The sequence below is a fragment of the Tinamus guttatus genome, unplaced genomic scaffold (genome assembly GCF_059628265.1).
Source record: "Tinamus guttatus ecotype Peru unplaced genomic scaffold, ASM5962826v1 Tinamus_guttatus_pri_ptg000115l, whole genome shotgun sequence".
NCBI lineage: Eukaryota > Metazoa > Chordata > Aves > Tinamiformes > Tinamidae > Tinamus > Tinamus guttatus.
In genome coordinates, this window is record NW_028288649.1 from 3,734,726 (window position 1) to 3,748,097 (window position 13,372).

The 13,372-nt window shown below is 39.4% G+C and overlaps 1 protein-coding gene across 2 annotated transcripts in view; it reads left to right on the top strand.

The window, feature by feature from the left end:
- Positions 1-13,372, top strand: part of CPNE4 (copine 4) — a 195,572-nt gene that overhangs the window by 28,433 nt on the left and 153,767 nt on the right. For both annotated transcript variants that reach the window (XM_088521122.1, XM_088521123.1), the window contains exon 2: positions 10,509-10,696. In XM_088521122.1, coding sequence (XP_088377248.1) covers positions 10,517-10,696 — 180 coding nt within the window. In that variant the 5' untranslated portion in view covers positions 10,509-10,516. The remainder of the gene's footprint in view (positions 1-10,508; positions 10,697-13,372) is intronic.

Sequence of the window (13,372 nt, forward strand, 5' to 3'; positions counted from 1 at the left end):
AGGGAAGTGCTGACAGCTCCCTTTCTCAAGCTTATAGAACTTGCAACTATTTTTGATGTTTCAGACAACCGGCAACTTGGATATTCACCTGTGAGTGTGCTCAAGTGAAATGTTTATTTTCTTTCCTCCATCCTTTGCATTTGCTATTGCAGCTGTCCTTACTGTCAGGATTATCTTCTCTCTGCATTCAGCTGGTGAATGTGCTTCCTCGTGGTGGTCTGTGCTGGTTCCTTGTCTGTGTGGTCTCCCTGGCATTTTACAGTTGTGGTGTATGTGTTTATCAACAGTACAGGAACATTTCTGTTTGGGAGATCAATCATATTTGTCCTTTCTTCATAGAAAGCTTTATGTGTTTTTGTTTTGAAAGTTTTGTGTGTTGTCTCAGGTTATAGTCTTCACAGTGCATGTAGTGTTCTCTCTGTTTCTGCATGTGTTTTCACTGCAAAATATTTACCGAGCATCCACAGTGCTCTTGATGTGCTGTGCAGATTTCATTCTGTCCTTGCTGTGGAATTATGTCCAGAGTGATGAGTGCGGTCATGCCAGTGCATGTATGGAAGGATCCCTTTCCTATCAGCTAAAGTATCAGTATTTCCTATCAATTGAAAATAACGTTCACTTTTAATCTAAATTCACAGCCACCTCGGGCTCTTACTTTTTATTTTCTCTTTTTTTTTTCTTTTTTTTTTCTTTTTGTAGTGCAGAAAAAAACCTCTTGTGATTTCTAAAGAGTATATATTCTTTTCAAGGAACACTGTTTTACACAAGGAACACAGTAAATAACTTAAACTCCTCAAATGCATTTCCTGGAAGGCATAGTCTTAAGAATATTGGAGACCAGCAGCTCTGAAACACAATTGCACGTTGTTACCTGTTCACTTAAATATAAAGATAAATCCTTGAATGAAACTCAGTGGACTTTTTCTGATGTGTAATGGATCCTTGCTTTTATGTTATTTTCTCCCTTGTATTGATACAAAAGAATGTTTTGAACAACTGAAGACTGATTGCCAGTTGAAATTTCCTGTCCTTAAACTTCCTACAACAGCAGATGAATGAGTTTCCCTACCACAGCTGCTTTGCAGAATTATCGATTTTGCCGGTTTGGAGAGAAAACCCAAGAATCCCTTTAAACTTTCAGTTCACAGAGCATGATGTCTTGGATAGTCTGACCACTGCACTTACTGTGAAGTGGGAACATCTGGCAGGGATTTCAACACCATTCTCTTGCATCCCTTCTCAGTAGAGTGCCATCACTTTGGGGTTATTGGGACTGCTTTCTCGCTGTTATTTTTGATAGCAGCTCTAGTGGGTGACTTACTCTATAAATTTGTCCTTTAAAGACATATGAATGTAGGTGAAGTCCTCTGCAATATGTGGCCAAATCTTAGATTTTGCTTAGTGTTTGCTTAATGTGAACTTTATGAAATGATCTCCTACTGGGTAGTATTGCCAAGATCAGAAAGTTTTATGCTTTTATTTTGTATGCCTGTTGGCAGTGGAACTTCTGCCAATACTAATGACAAAAATTCTTACTGGATTTTACTGCATTTCTGTGTGCATTATTTAGGAACAGAAAAAATGCTCCACTGCCACCACATAGAATCATAGAATTATAAGGGTTGGAAGGGACCTTTGGAGATCATCTAGCACATGCAGAGTCACCTAGAGCCGTGCGTGCGCACACACACACAGAAACTCCATAATACTCAGCAGAGATGAATTATTTTACCCTTTTGTTATCCATAAATGCCAACAAAGCTGAAGGTGACATTTGGATTTCACCGGGAAAGCACAATTGCTGTGTATGTTCATAGGTTGTTGGGTGTTTTGTTGTTGTTGCTTTGAGATGGAAACTATAGCAGTATGGCAGGGGATACAGACAAATCTCCATTTATCTGTCTCCAGTCAGACAGACCTAGTGAAAACAAACCTAGAAAAGAAATGAACCCTTCAAATAAAAGTGCAGTTTTGTTGGCAGAGTTGCTTGTGCTTCAGGGAGCTGCTGTAGGTTCGGATGCCTGGCCGCCCCAGCTGCTGGTAGGCCCAACAGGTAGTGCCTGTTTGGCCTAAGTTATGTGGTGCCTGCAGCCAACAGGCAGAGCAGGCCCCGGCCCAGGCTGTTCCCAACCTGAGGGGGCAAGTGTGTTTGGGGAGCAACTACTGTGGAGCAAGAGTGTAGGAGAAAGGGAGACTGCGACACCATATGGTCATCGACAAGACTCGTTTATTGAACACTCAGTGTGCACTTTTATACATAGCTTAATTAGGTTCATGCATATTGCAAAGCTTGAGCTCAGGATAGGTTAGCTCTTATTTGCGTCAACGAAATTCTATGCAAGATTTCCCCGTACACGCGAGCGCTTCTTTACAATGATTGGTCAAGACCCCGCGTCCATGCGTCTAACTATACAGTGTGATAGGCTAACTAACAGAGGCTAACTAACAGTGCCCACGTGTCCTCACATTTAACGACCGTCCCCCTCTACTTGTTTGTCTCAACTCTTTGCCTCCTTATCTGACTCTCCGCAAGATCTCCTTATCTCTTAGTCAGCAGTCCTTCCACCCTTTCAGCTAGGCCTGGCGCCCTTCTGCCCTTTCATCTAGGTCTGGCGCCCTTCTGCCCTTATCTGGCTTGCTCACAGCATGACCACTGGCCTTCAGAAACCCCACACAAGAGAGCGTGGGAGTGACTTGTCACAGCAGTGTTGGGCCCTCTTCTCCTGGCTCCTCTCCCACCTGACAGTCACAGCAGCCTTGGCTTTAAGGCACAGTCCTAGTTTAGGCTGAGCTTGGTCTCAGGAGTGTGATTCAGTAGCCAACAAAATCCATTTTGTTCACGCTGCTAAGGGGCCTCAAATCAACTTTCCGTAACTTTACTTACTGTTGGCATTGCAAATGGAGGAACTGAGTGACAAATTGGAAGTTCTTCCTCACTTTCATTCTTGATGTTCCCATCTTTGGACTAGAGGCAGAAACCAGTGTTTTCTTCTAGGATCATTTTTAAGCTGCAGGAAAAGCCGTTGCAGCCATCTGTTGAGTAAAATGAGCAGTTTGCAATATGCTATCTTGGTAAATGGATAAACTCTTCCAAGCATTATATGTGTTTATATACATACTTCAGGGTAATTGAGTATAACTGAGGAATGCAAAGTGCATTTTCATTTCCTTGTAGCTGGTAATCTGTGTGGTTTTGCAAAGTCAGTAGTAGGTTATTATCATTTCAAATGCATTTTAAATGTGTGTAGATGATGATGTGAGGATTAACACAGTGAAGTCTTAGACTCTTTATCCTTCTTGTTCAGAACTGCTTAGATTTTTCAAAACAATTATTTTGTCCCAAATATATTCTGAAGGCTCTCAGCTGGGAAGGTTTGGTAGCAGAATTGTGATTCAGAGTGCTGGAATCATTTCATTTTCTTCCAGTTTTGTCTATCTTGAAAAGTATGGTGAAAGATGTATGGTGAAAGTATGGTGTGATTAAGCTTTTTTTTTTTTTTAAGATTCTCAGATAAGTAACTGATACATAATGCTTCAGAATTTGTCTTATTAGGATGAATACTTTTCCATTCAGTAACTGTGATTTTAAAAAGGAGAAAGCATATCCCTATAGTAGATGCATTTTTTTTTATTTCTGTAATTTTTTTGATAATTGCTTAGTGCCAGCAGTGAACTGAGATGCGAAAAGTTTAAAAACATCTTATTGGCTTTTAGTGACAAGTAAATATGTATCACATGTTAGGACACTGTTAAATTGTTCAGAGACAGATTCAATTACACTTTAGTGACTTACAGGGCTTATGTATTACTTAGCTGCAGGTGTGGTATGTGAATCCATGCTGGCAGTTTAGACCCTGTGCTTCCATGTAGTGAGCTGTTTTTTGGTGAAACCGCACAGCCGTACTAAGACAAACTTTTTACTGGATCACGAACTTTTCTGTATAGCAATATCTTGCCCCCATACTTGCATTGCCTCTAAAAATCATCTAAATAGCAGTACAGTGGGCTCCTGAGACCCAGTAGTCAATCTTGTACTCATATCATGTACCTCCTCAGCAACCAAAATTTTACAGGGACTTCTTGTTATTCAGTACAGTATGTAAAAACTAAGCACTTGGAAACGTGTTGTTATAGGATAGTATGAACTTCTATATTTCTTTCCTCACTTCTTTAAAAACATTTTTAACACAGTTGTGAGAGAAGGCTATCAGTGTCCGTTCTAACGGCTTTGAAAATAGAAGTGAAATTAAAAGAAATCACTTTGTTTTATGTTTTCTTGAACAAAATATGGAAGAGGGAACAGGAGCTATTTAGTGGTTTTGTTTGGCATCTCTGAGTTTCAAGTGAAGGTTTTGGAGAGCATATTTAAGGAAACAAGGCTGAGGTGAAGGAGATGGCAGTGGGGCTAGCTGTTACGGCGTGGCAGGATATAGATGAGTCAGTCTGTTTTCTCTCTGCCTTATACAGTGTTATTGTGTGTTATTTTTTTCTCTCTTCTTTTCCCTCCTTTAACTGAAATGAAGTTGTCTGGTTAAGGCCATCTTCTGTCATGTGTTAGATGTCTTTATTAGATGTCTCATCAGTGACTTTCTTGTAGCCCCTTGTAACTGAGCCAGCTGGATCTATGGTAACAAGTCCTTTGAACTGCCAGTATTTTTATATTTTCTATACCTTGCTAGCACTTTGTTCTGAACCTTCTTTTCTGTCCAAGCAAATTACACCAAAATAACACTGCTGGAGATTCTCCAGACCTATTTTCCTTTCTGAATTTATTATTAGTGCTTATTTTGTGAATGAGGCCTTTCTAATTTATGTAGGTGTAACCTGATATAGTCCTTGTTAATTGTTGCATGAGCCAGAGAATCAAAGGGAAGAGGTAAAAATCCTATTTTGAATTTCATGAACTATTCTTTGGAAGGGGCTGGCGAACCTATGCACTTTTCTTTACATTGTAATTTATACTCTAATTAATTTGGACAACTGGCATTTTGTCTTTATTAGCTGTGATCATTTAAACTTCTGCAGCAATTTATATGGCAGCTGATGCCGTTAATTCATTTTTGTTATTTTTAGGAGGAGAGTCTTATGCAACAATTAGAGATACAGCTGATAATCAGGATTCTGTGGGTCAGTCCAAGATAGGCAACTGAGTTATGTTTAAGATACCGATTGGTAGCCAGAAATAAGTTGGGTCAAGCACTTTCCAGAAGTGCACAGGGAAAAGCCAAGAGACCACGGCCTTCTGACCTTGGCATGACCTTCCTGAGCTACTGTCCAGTGTTTTCCTCTCGCAGGTAAGATTTTAGTCCAAATCCCAGATTTTTGTCTGAGAAGGTGAAGGTTATTTTCTTTGTTTGATCTGTAATCCTCAATCACAGGCATATATTCATGGTAAAGATGTCTGTTCTCTGGGCTTTCTTGCCTATCTGGGGCATTGTGCAAGCTACGTGTCTTAGGCTCATGAGAAAGCTTATTTAATTAATTCATTTAACCAACTTGCTGAATCGACATGAGCCCGTAGTCTGGTGTAGTATGTCTTCCCACCTATAGCCATCTGTGCACAGCTTATTCTGTGCCCACAAAGATGAACAGGAGGGAATGGGCTTTGCTCTACACAACCAGGGGAGCCCTGATGAGTCAGAGTAATCCAGTGAGACTGGGAATGCCCAGTCACAAATTTCACAAATTCCTTAAAGAAAAATGATTGTTGGTCTCAACTGGCAGTGATTTCCTACAAGGATATTGGTATGTGTTCTGATGGAGTTGAACAGGCAACTAAACAGAGGAACCCTTTTAAACTTGTGCACCCGAAAATCCAACAGTCTCATTCTTTTTGTCTCTCTCTGTCTTTTTTTAATATTTTTTAAAAAATCTTCCTGTTACTCTGCTTTGTGTAACTTAGTTTTGCTACACAAAATTATGATAGAAGCACAGAAAATCTTGAAGGCCTGAGAAACATATGCTGAATCCACTGGGTATGTTCAGAGAAGTGTGGGTCAGGTCTCAAGAGACAACTCTGACATGTTGGAAACCTCTGTTATTGATTATTATTTTTCATTACTGTGTTGCTAAATAATAAAATACATAGGGGAAAGATGTGATCTCTTGGGGTTGGAAACCATGAAACAGAACCCCTTTATTGAAATCAGTGGATGTTTCTTCCCACTGACTTCTGTGGATCTCAGATCAGACTGTGTAAGAAAGTTAATATATTACTTTAAAAGTTGCATTTTATTTATGCAGACCATCCTTACCAATTGAAGTTATTGGTTGTACCTAAAAAATGAGTGTCACTACTTATACCTTTCATTTTGCTAGTTTTAACACAAAGTGAGACTCTAGAAGAAATCTAGATAATAATGTATTTCTAGTGCTGCTAGAGTTGCAATTCTTAATAGTGTGGAAAGGTGGGTTTCAATCTCTTTCAATCTGTGGAGCACTAAATGTTTTCCAGCAGAAGCTCACAGTCCTAGTTTATGAATTTTAATCTGCTGACAGCAGACTTGTTTTTCATATTTAATTTTACAAGACCATACAGCCTTGAAGAGCCACTAACTATAGGTTCAAAGCCCTCTATTTAGAGAGTTCAGCCGCTCCTGAATTCCAAAGGCTGAATGTCTCTCCAGCCTATAATTTATAAATAGATAGCAGTTAGTGCTACAACTTTCAATGCTTATAGGTGTTGCCCTAATGTGGAGGGGTTTATTCACAGGTCTTATATCATACCACCCTACCATCATCACTTCCCACTGCTGCATAGACTGTAAATATCATTTAGCTTTTCAGAAGTGGAGTCTTGGTGGTTACTAGTGCAGAAGCATACACATACTGTAGGCTCCTTTTCATTCCTTCTTTTCATTACCAGGACACCAGTGAAACAAATGATTCAGACACAGCCCTCAACATATGGCGACAGGAAACCCCCAACCTCACAATCCATCTGCGTGTACTTTGATCCGGAGTACAGGTTTCTAAGTAACAGCCCTACTTCCAAAGGCAGGATGCACTAGTTACTGTCTTTAATCTCAACATCTTTCCCATTTCCTACCCATTTATGATATGAACTGAAGGTGAGGCTGAGCAGGGTGCTCCCCTGAGTCTTTACAAGGGGCTATAGAGAAGCTTGCAGATAAACTTTGAGATAGATGCACTTGCTGAGGGAGTGTGCAGGAAAGCAAAATGATAGGTCAGGCAGGAGGAAATCTGCAATTTGGCTACAGGTACTGTTAGATTTATTTCAGGGCCTGCTTAGAATTTTATGGTGAGGCTCTCCAAGAGCTGATGTAGGCTACTATTTTGCAACAACTTTCCCCAAATCTCTTAAAAATGTCAAAAGAACCCAGTTTCTACTAAATAAGCTCTGAATCTCTGAGAAAAATTTCCTATATTGGAGGTTGGAACTGTCTTCCAAAATCATCCCAACTCTTCATATTTTGTTGGGTACATGGTGCTATCAAGGTCTCTTACACAGTTTTTGTTGCTGTTGGCTTAGCACATGCTTTTATTGCAGCACAATAACTTTAAGACAGCAAACATTTTATTTATTTATTTACAAGTGGTACTGCCTTCTTCCTTGTCATTTCATCATTGAAGGGTGAAAACACGAGGCCCATTCTTGCCTTCTTGTTCTGCGCAGTCTAACGCTGGCTAATGAGTTTGTGTGGGAGTGAAGTGTGGGTAGCCTATACAGATCGAGATGCCGTTTTCCTGTTTTCAACAAGAAATGAAAGAATGCATGCAGCAGTGAAGGAGAAAGTTCAGTAGTATGTGACCTATCATTTAGTTTGTTTGCTTTCATATCTACTCCATGCTTTCTCCCTCAGAGATATAATTCTTAATTAGTGAACAGAAGAGCTGTGTGGGGCTTGAAAGAATAACGAGGTGCTAATGAAGGGAAGAGGGAAAAGTTGGTAGCAAGGAAAAATGAATACTCTAATTTATTCCTCCATCAGCAGTGAAGCCAGCTAATTGACAAAAGGCTTCTTACGCAAGCTTTGTCTAAGCTTATGTAAAAATAATACTTTTCTTAAAAAGCTACTTTTGGTAGGCTCCAAAGCTGTTTTTCAGATCCCTAGCTTCCTGGTAACATGACATCAGTTCAACAGCCCAAACTGGTGATTATATTAAAAGAAGAATATAATGAGACAAAAGAATGGCTTGATCTTTTCTGTTGATAAATTTAGAACTTGTAAAAGCTAAAGTATGTAGTGATAAAAAGAAATATAACTTTATACTTACCCGCTGTTCACCAAAAAAACCAAAATCCCCAATATATAATTATTGCGAGACGAAGAAAAATACCCCTCTCCCTCTCGTTCTGCTACTTCTCCCTGCTTCTCATTAGTATTGAAATCATCCAGTTTAATTAAATCACCAGCCCATTTCTGCACAAAGGATGACATTTCATTAATGGTATAAGATGTGCATGAGACAGAATTAACCCAATTTTCAAATGACTTTCAATTTGGAAAGGGCAACGTGTAAAAATGTCTTGTAAATGTGTGGGATGAGGTTGTTGAGCAGCTTTTTCTGAAGGAAATGGGATTATCGGATGATGAATAATTAGGCAACAGTTCCTCCCTTTCCCCTGTCCCATTGGCTTCTAATTCTCTTTCTGTAATCTGAATAGACGGAAAGCAGGGTAACATCATATTTTGTGGATATATTAGAAGTAGATTTAAAAAGAAGAGTCTTGTGATGAATGCTGGGCCTTGGACTGTGCTGCGTGGTTGGTGCAGCAGGCGCCAGGCCCCTCTCGGCCGCAGAGGGCCCTCAGGTCGGGAGGGCGCCTCCGCTTTGGGCGGGCGCCGTTCGCTTGCCCTTGGTTTCAACCTCAGGCCGTGATCTTGCCTGCCTTGGTTTCAGCCTCAGGCCGTGATCTTGCCTGCCTTGGTTTCAGCCTCAGGCCGTGATCTTGCCTGCACTGAAGCTAATGGCAAGGTGCTCCCCCCCTGCCGAAGACACCGAAGTGTTGAGTGTCCCGACTAACTTAAACTGGTTTATTTCTGTGCGGAAGTTGAATGCACTCTTTTGGCTCTTTAAGAGGACCTAATTACAATATCTTCTCCATATTTTGCTTTGTTTTTCCTGATCATGTTTCTTTCCTAGGGGGTAAATACAAGGGAATATAATTTAAGATGGTAGAATTTGCAGGTAATGGGAAGGCCTGAAGGAGGCTGTCAAGATTTTGGGCTGTTAGACACCCCCTACTATGGTGGGGTCTCCAAGGAAGGCTGTTTTACTTTGAGGCTACATGCCTGTAGATCCGGAGCCCGAAGGAGAGATTTGAGTTTGTCCATATCCATTTGATTTAGACTCGTACAGAACCCAACAGCCTGAGGGTTCTCTCAGGAGAGACTGGGGAGAGAGGAGGAAAAGCAAACCAAACCCACTAATAAACTTGGTGAGTACTGATTAGAAGAACTGTTTTAAATAGGTGCTATGTTCTTATCTGCAGGGAGAGCAGGTCTGCTTCATCATTCAGGCTCACATTTCTAAAGCTCATCTGTGTTTCTGAGAGCTCCACATGGTATCACCACTTCTTCTTACTTTGAATTTGGAAATATCTTTCTAGTTTTGCCTTTATAGTTAAAAGGAAAGCTGTATTTTCAAGACTTTTTTCTAATTCTCAGAGTTGGTATTCCAATTCCATTTCGCTGAAAGTTAACTTTCATCAAAGCAGTTTTTAAAAACCATTAACCTCTGAGAATTGGGTGTTGTGCAAGAGACAATGAAGAGGATTTAAACAGGCCACAGAAAGCCCATTAATAATCTGATAACTTGAATCTGCCCTCTAAAAAGTGTCAAATGGTTTTTTTTTTGTTTTTTTTTTGTTTTTGTTTTTTGTTTTTTTTTTTTTTTGCAGCTTTTGCTTTTGGGGGAAGGAGAGGATAAGGGTAGTTTTTCTCCTATGGAGGTATGGATTTCCAGGGGTCAGACGTGTAGCTCTGCTGCGCTCCTGCCCACACGACCCAGCTCAGCTCCTTCCTCGGGGGGACGTAATGGTCTGCTGCAAACGTGGCCATGGAGGGAAACGTGTTTTGGAATTTAAGTTCAATATGAAAAGCACTGCCTTCTCTTGGGTTTGTGCAAAAATTTGGGGTAAAATGGAGTGTGCTTTTAGCTGGTGTACAGAGAAATAACTAAAATGAGGTGCTATCAGGAAAACAGTTCACAATTACTGTTGTCCTTTGGCCCAGTGAAATGTGGCTGCAAAAGCAGGAACAGACCTGTAAACTGAAGGTCAACTTGAGGTGTAGGGACAGTGGAAAGTTTCATTCTGAAGTTGGCTTATTTCTAAATGTGAAAGATAATACATTTCTGTCTTCTATAGGCACTCCTTTGATTTCTTCTTTAAAAAAATATTTATTTCTGTTTTTTCTTTTGCTCTGGATCTTTTTTCACAGTTACAGGTTCCATTCGTTAGCAGAACATTCTTGGTTTCCTCATGGAAGGAAGGTTTGTATTGTGCGTATGTTGTTCTTAATGGGCCCTCTTTCTCCTTACAGAAAAAGGAATGAAGAAAATGAGCAACATCTATGAATCAGCAGCCAATACCCTGGGAATTTTTAACAGCCCATGCCTGACTAAAGTGGAGCTGCGAGTTGCATGCAAAGGCATTTCAGACAGGGATGCCCTCTCAAAGCCGGATCCTTGCGTCATCCTTAAAATGCAGTCCCACGGCCAGTGGTTTGAGGTGAGTGTCTAATAAAGTAAAAATGATTCTTCTGCTGCTTTAGGGATTATATAGTGAAGCTCAGGTAAAGTTCAAATAGCAAGTGCAATAAAGAGAAAAAGTGATTTGAAGCCTGGGGCGAAATCTTTTTTTTAAGATTGGAGGGAGATTTTCCATTAACTCTAACACGCTTGAAACCAGACCCTTAATGATATTTTGAACTTCTCCTTGTTGGAGTCTAGATTAAAAATGAGGATGATAAGAAAGTAAAATGATATAGAGCTTTTCCCTGTAGGCACTCTTGTTTCATAAAAGCTGTATAATACCAGAGGTAATGATAGTGACCATTATAAAATGCTCTCAAAACTAAAGAAGAAAAATGCCATGGAAGAAAAAAGCATTAATAGTTGGTAAAGAATTCAGCAACAGCCTAGTTTGATTTGCACATTTTGAATTTTACAGCTGAATTCACAGTTGACATTAGTAGCTTAAACTAATCTCTTTACCTAATCAACTCGCCTTGTATCATGTATTGTGTGTTTAATTATAATCCTACCTCATATTATTTTAGTTAATTTTAGAAATTACATGTTTGTGTAATGGAAACAAGATGTCCTAGGGACATGCAATCTAAAATCTGTTAGAACTCAATGTTACATTTTAACAAAATATTATTGGTTATTTTAGCTAAAAGTTTTATTTGAGTGTCTGTGCTAATCAAGCCCAAATCTGTGAGGTTTTTGTGTAAAGTAAGCATGCCAAAATTAGGAACATGTCAAATCTAAATCTTCTCTTAATTTGAGTGAGTATTCATGTGAGTATTCATCTCTCACTCTTTAACAGCTTCAGTATTCAAAATAACATTCACAGTTACCAAAGAAGCTATCTGTAAGCATATGCAGAAAACAAAGTTGTAGATTGATGTGTCTCTTAATTTTGCATTTTCAGTTGAGTCTGTCAGACTTTGAGAATTTTTTTCCCAAATGAATTTTTGGAAAACTATTCATTTTGACTTGGGGACCTCTGATTTTTTTTTTTTTTTTTTTTTTTTTTCCAATTCAGGATCATCACCAATATATGAAATCCAGGTTTTGTAGTAGTAGTCTTGCTTTTCCTAGGTAACTGCCATGGAGCCACTAGATGGGCCTTTGGCAGAAAACCACTCTATAAGTGCAAACACATCTCTCATGGTTGTCCTAATGCTACTACAAAGGCAGTGTCTTCACGTAGTGAAATTTAACGTACTATACTTGTTGATCAAAAAAAAGGTAATTGTACTTAGCCATGTAGAAAGGAGTATTTAGCTATTCTCTCTCTGTTTAGAATCACTCAAATAGTAGAAATTAACCAAGCAATGGATTATAGGTCAAAATGAGCGAAATCTTTGCGTTTATAATGGAAAGACCCAAAACTTTGCAGCCATTTCAATTCTCTGAATAACTCCCTGCATATTACAGGCAGGGTAAGTAGATCTAACATATATATTTTTTAAGTTGCAGCTGAGATGCCCTTTATTCGATGAGTTTTTTAATTTGGAAAATGATCATCTGACTAGAATAATCTTGCAAAACGGATCAGCTCACTGATCCGATCCTTATCTCACATCAGGTGCTTCCAGTGTCTAATGAAAGTCCAGGGTATTCATTTCAGAATGAACAAAAATGTTTTTATTAGTTCATGTTCCCATCAGTGCAGCAGCGCTAATACAGCTGTGACATGATGAGCCGCTTCCTATGCTGGGCCACACGTTCTCAGCAGAATTTTTAATTAAGTTCCGATTGCTGAGTAGAATTGAGCAGAGTCACTCAGGTATAGCTGAAGACATAATTTGGCTGGAAGAATCTTCTGCTGATGACAATCATTGATCCAGCAAGACCTGAGGTTGCAAACAGACTAGTAATTTAAAAAAAAAAAAAAAAAAAAAAAAAAAAAGAAATCTAGCTATTGGTGAAGTGAGTGTATTTAGCAGAGACATCACTGAATGGTAACACAGAGGAGTGGAACTCTAGATTTTTCTTTCACTTGTTTCCGTGTCTGTCTGGCAGCACCACTTTCATCATAAAGATTTATTACAGAACTTTTTCTTTCGGGGTTGAAGTGTAGTGTAACATCATCTCAAGTTTTCCTAAATAAGCCTTTTCTCTCCTCTTCCTCCCCCTCTCTTGGGTGTACAAGAGATGTATATTAATGCTGGTTCAAAAGTCCCTCTCAACAAATCTAGAACTGAAATGATACAGTGTTAATCACTGGAAAGCTGGCAGCTTGCTGCTTCTCTTGGATGTCGTTTGCTTTTCCTGCCAGAGACAACAGGGTGTGACACAGCAGAAATCCAGATTATGCCATCCTTATGTCCTAAAATTTGCTGATCTGGGGCTAAATTTTGGCCTTAGTTTCAGGCAAGTACAGTTGCAGAATTGTTTGTTTATTAGAATCACTTAGTTGCCACTTTTCATTTGACCACGTTAAGGAGTTTAATTATTGGACTAAGGTTCAGGATGGTGGATGGCTAAACGGGGTAGTGGAAAACAGGCAAAGGTGTGTGGTGATAAATTACCTATTTAGTAATAGTAAATAGTAATAGGTGATAAATACACCTATTACTTTGGAAGTTTGGTAGGTTGCTGGGCTGTGTGGTCATACAAGATTTGCATGAGATCAGGAAGTGTAATATAACCTGATGTAGCCAGAGAGTATATG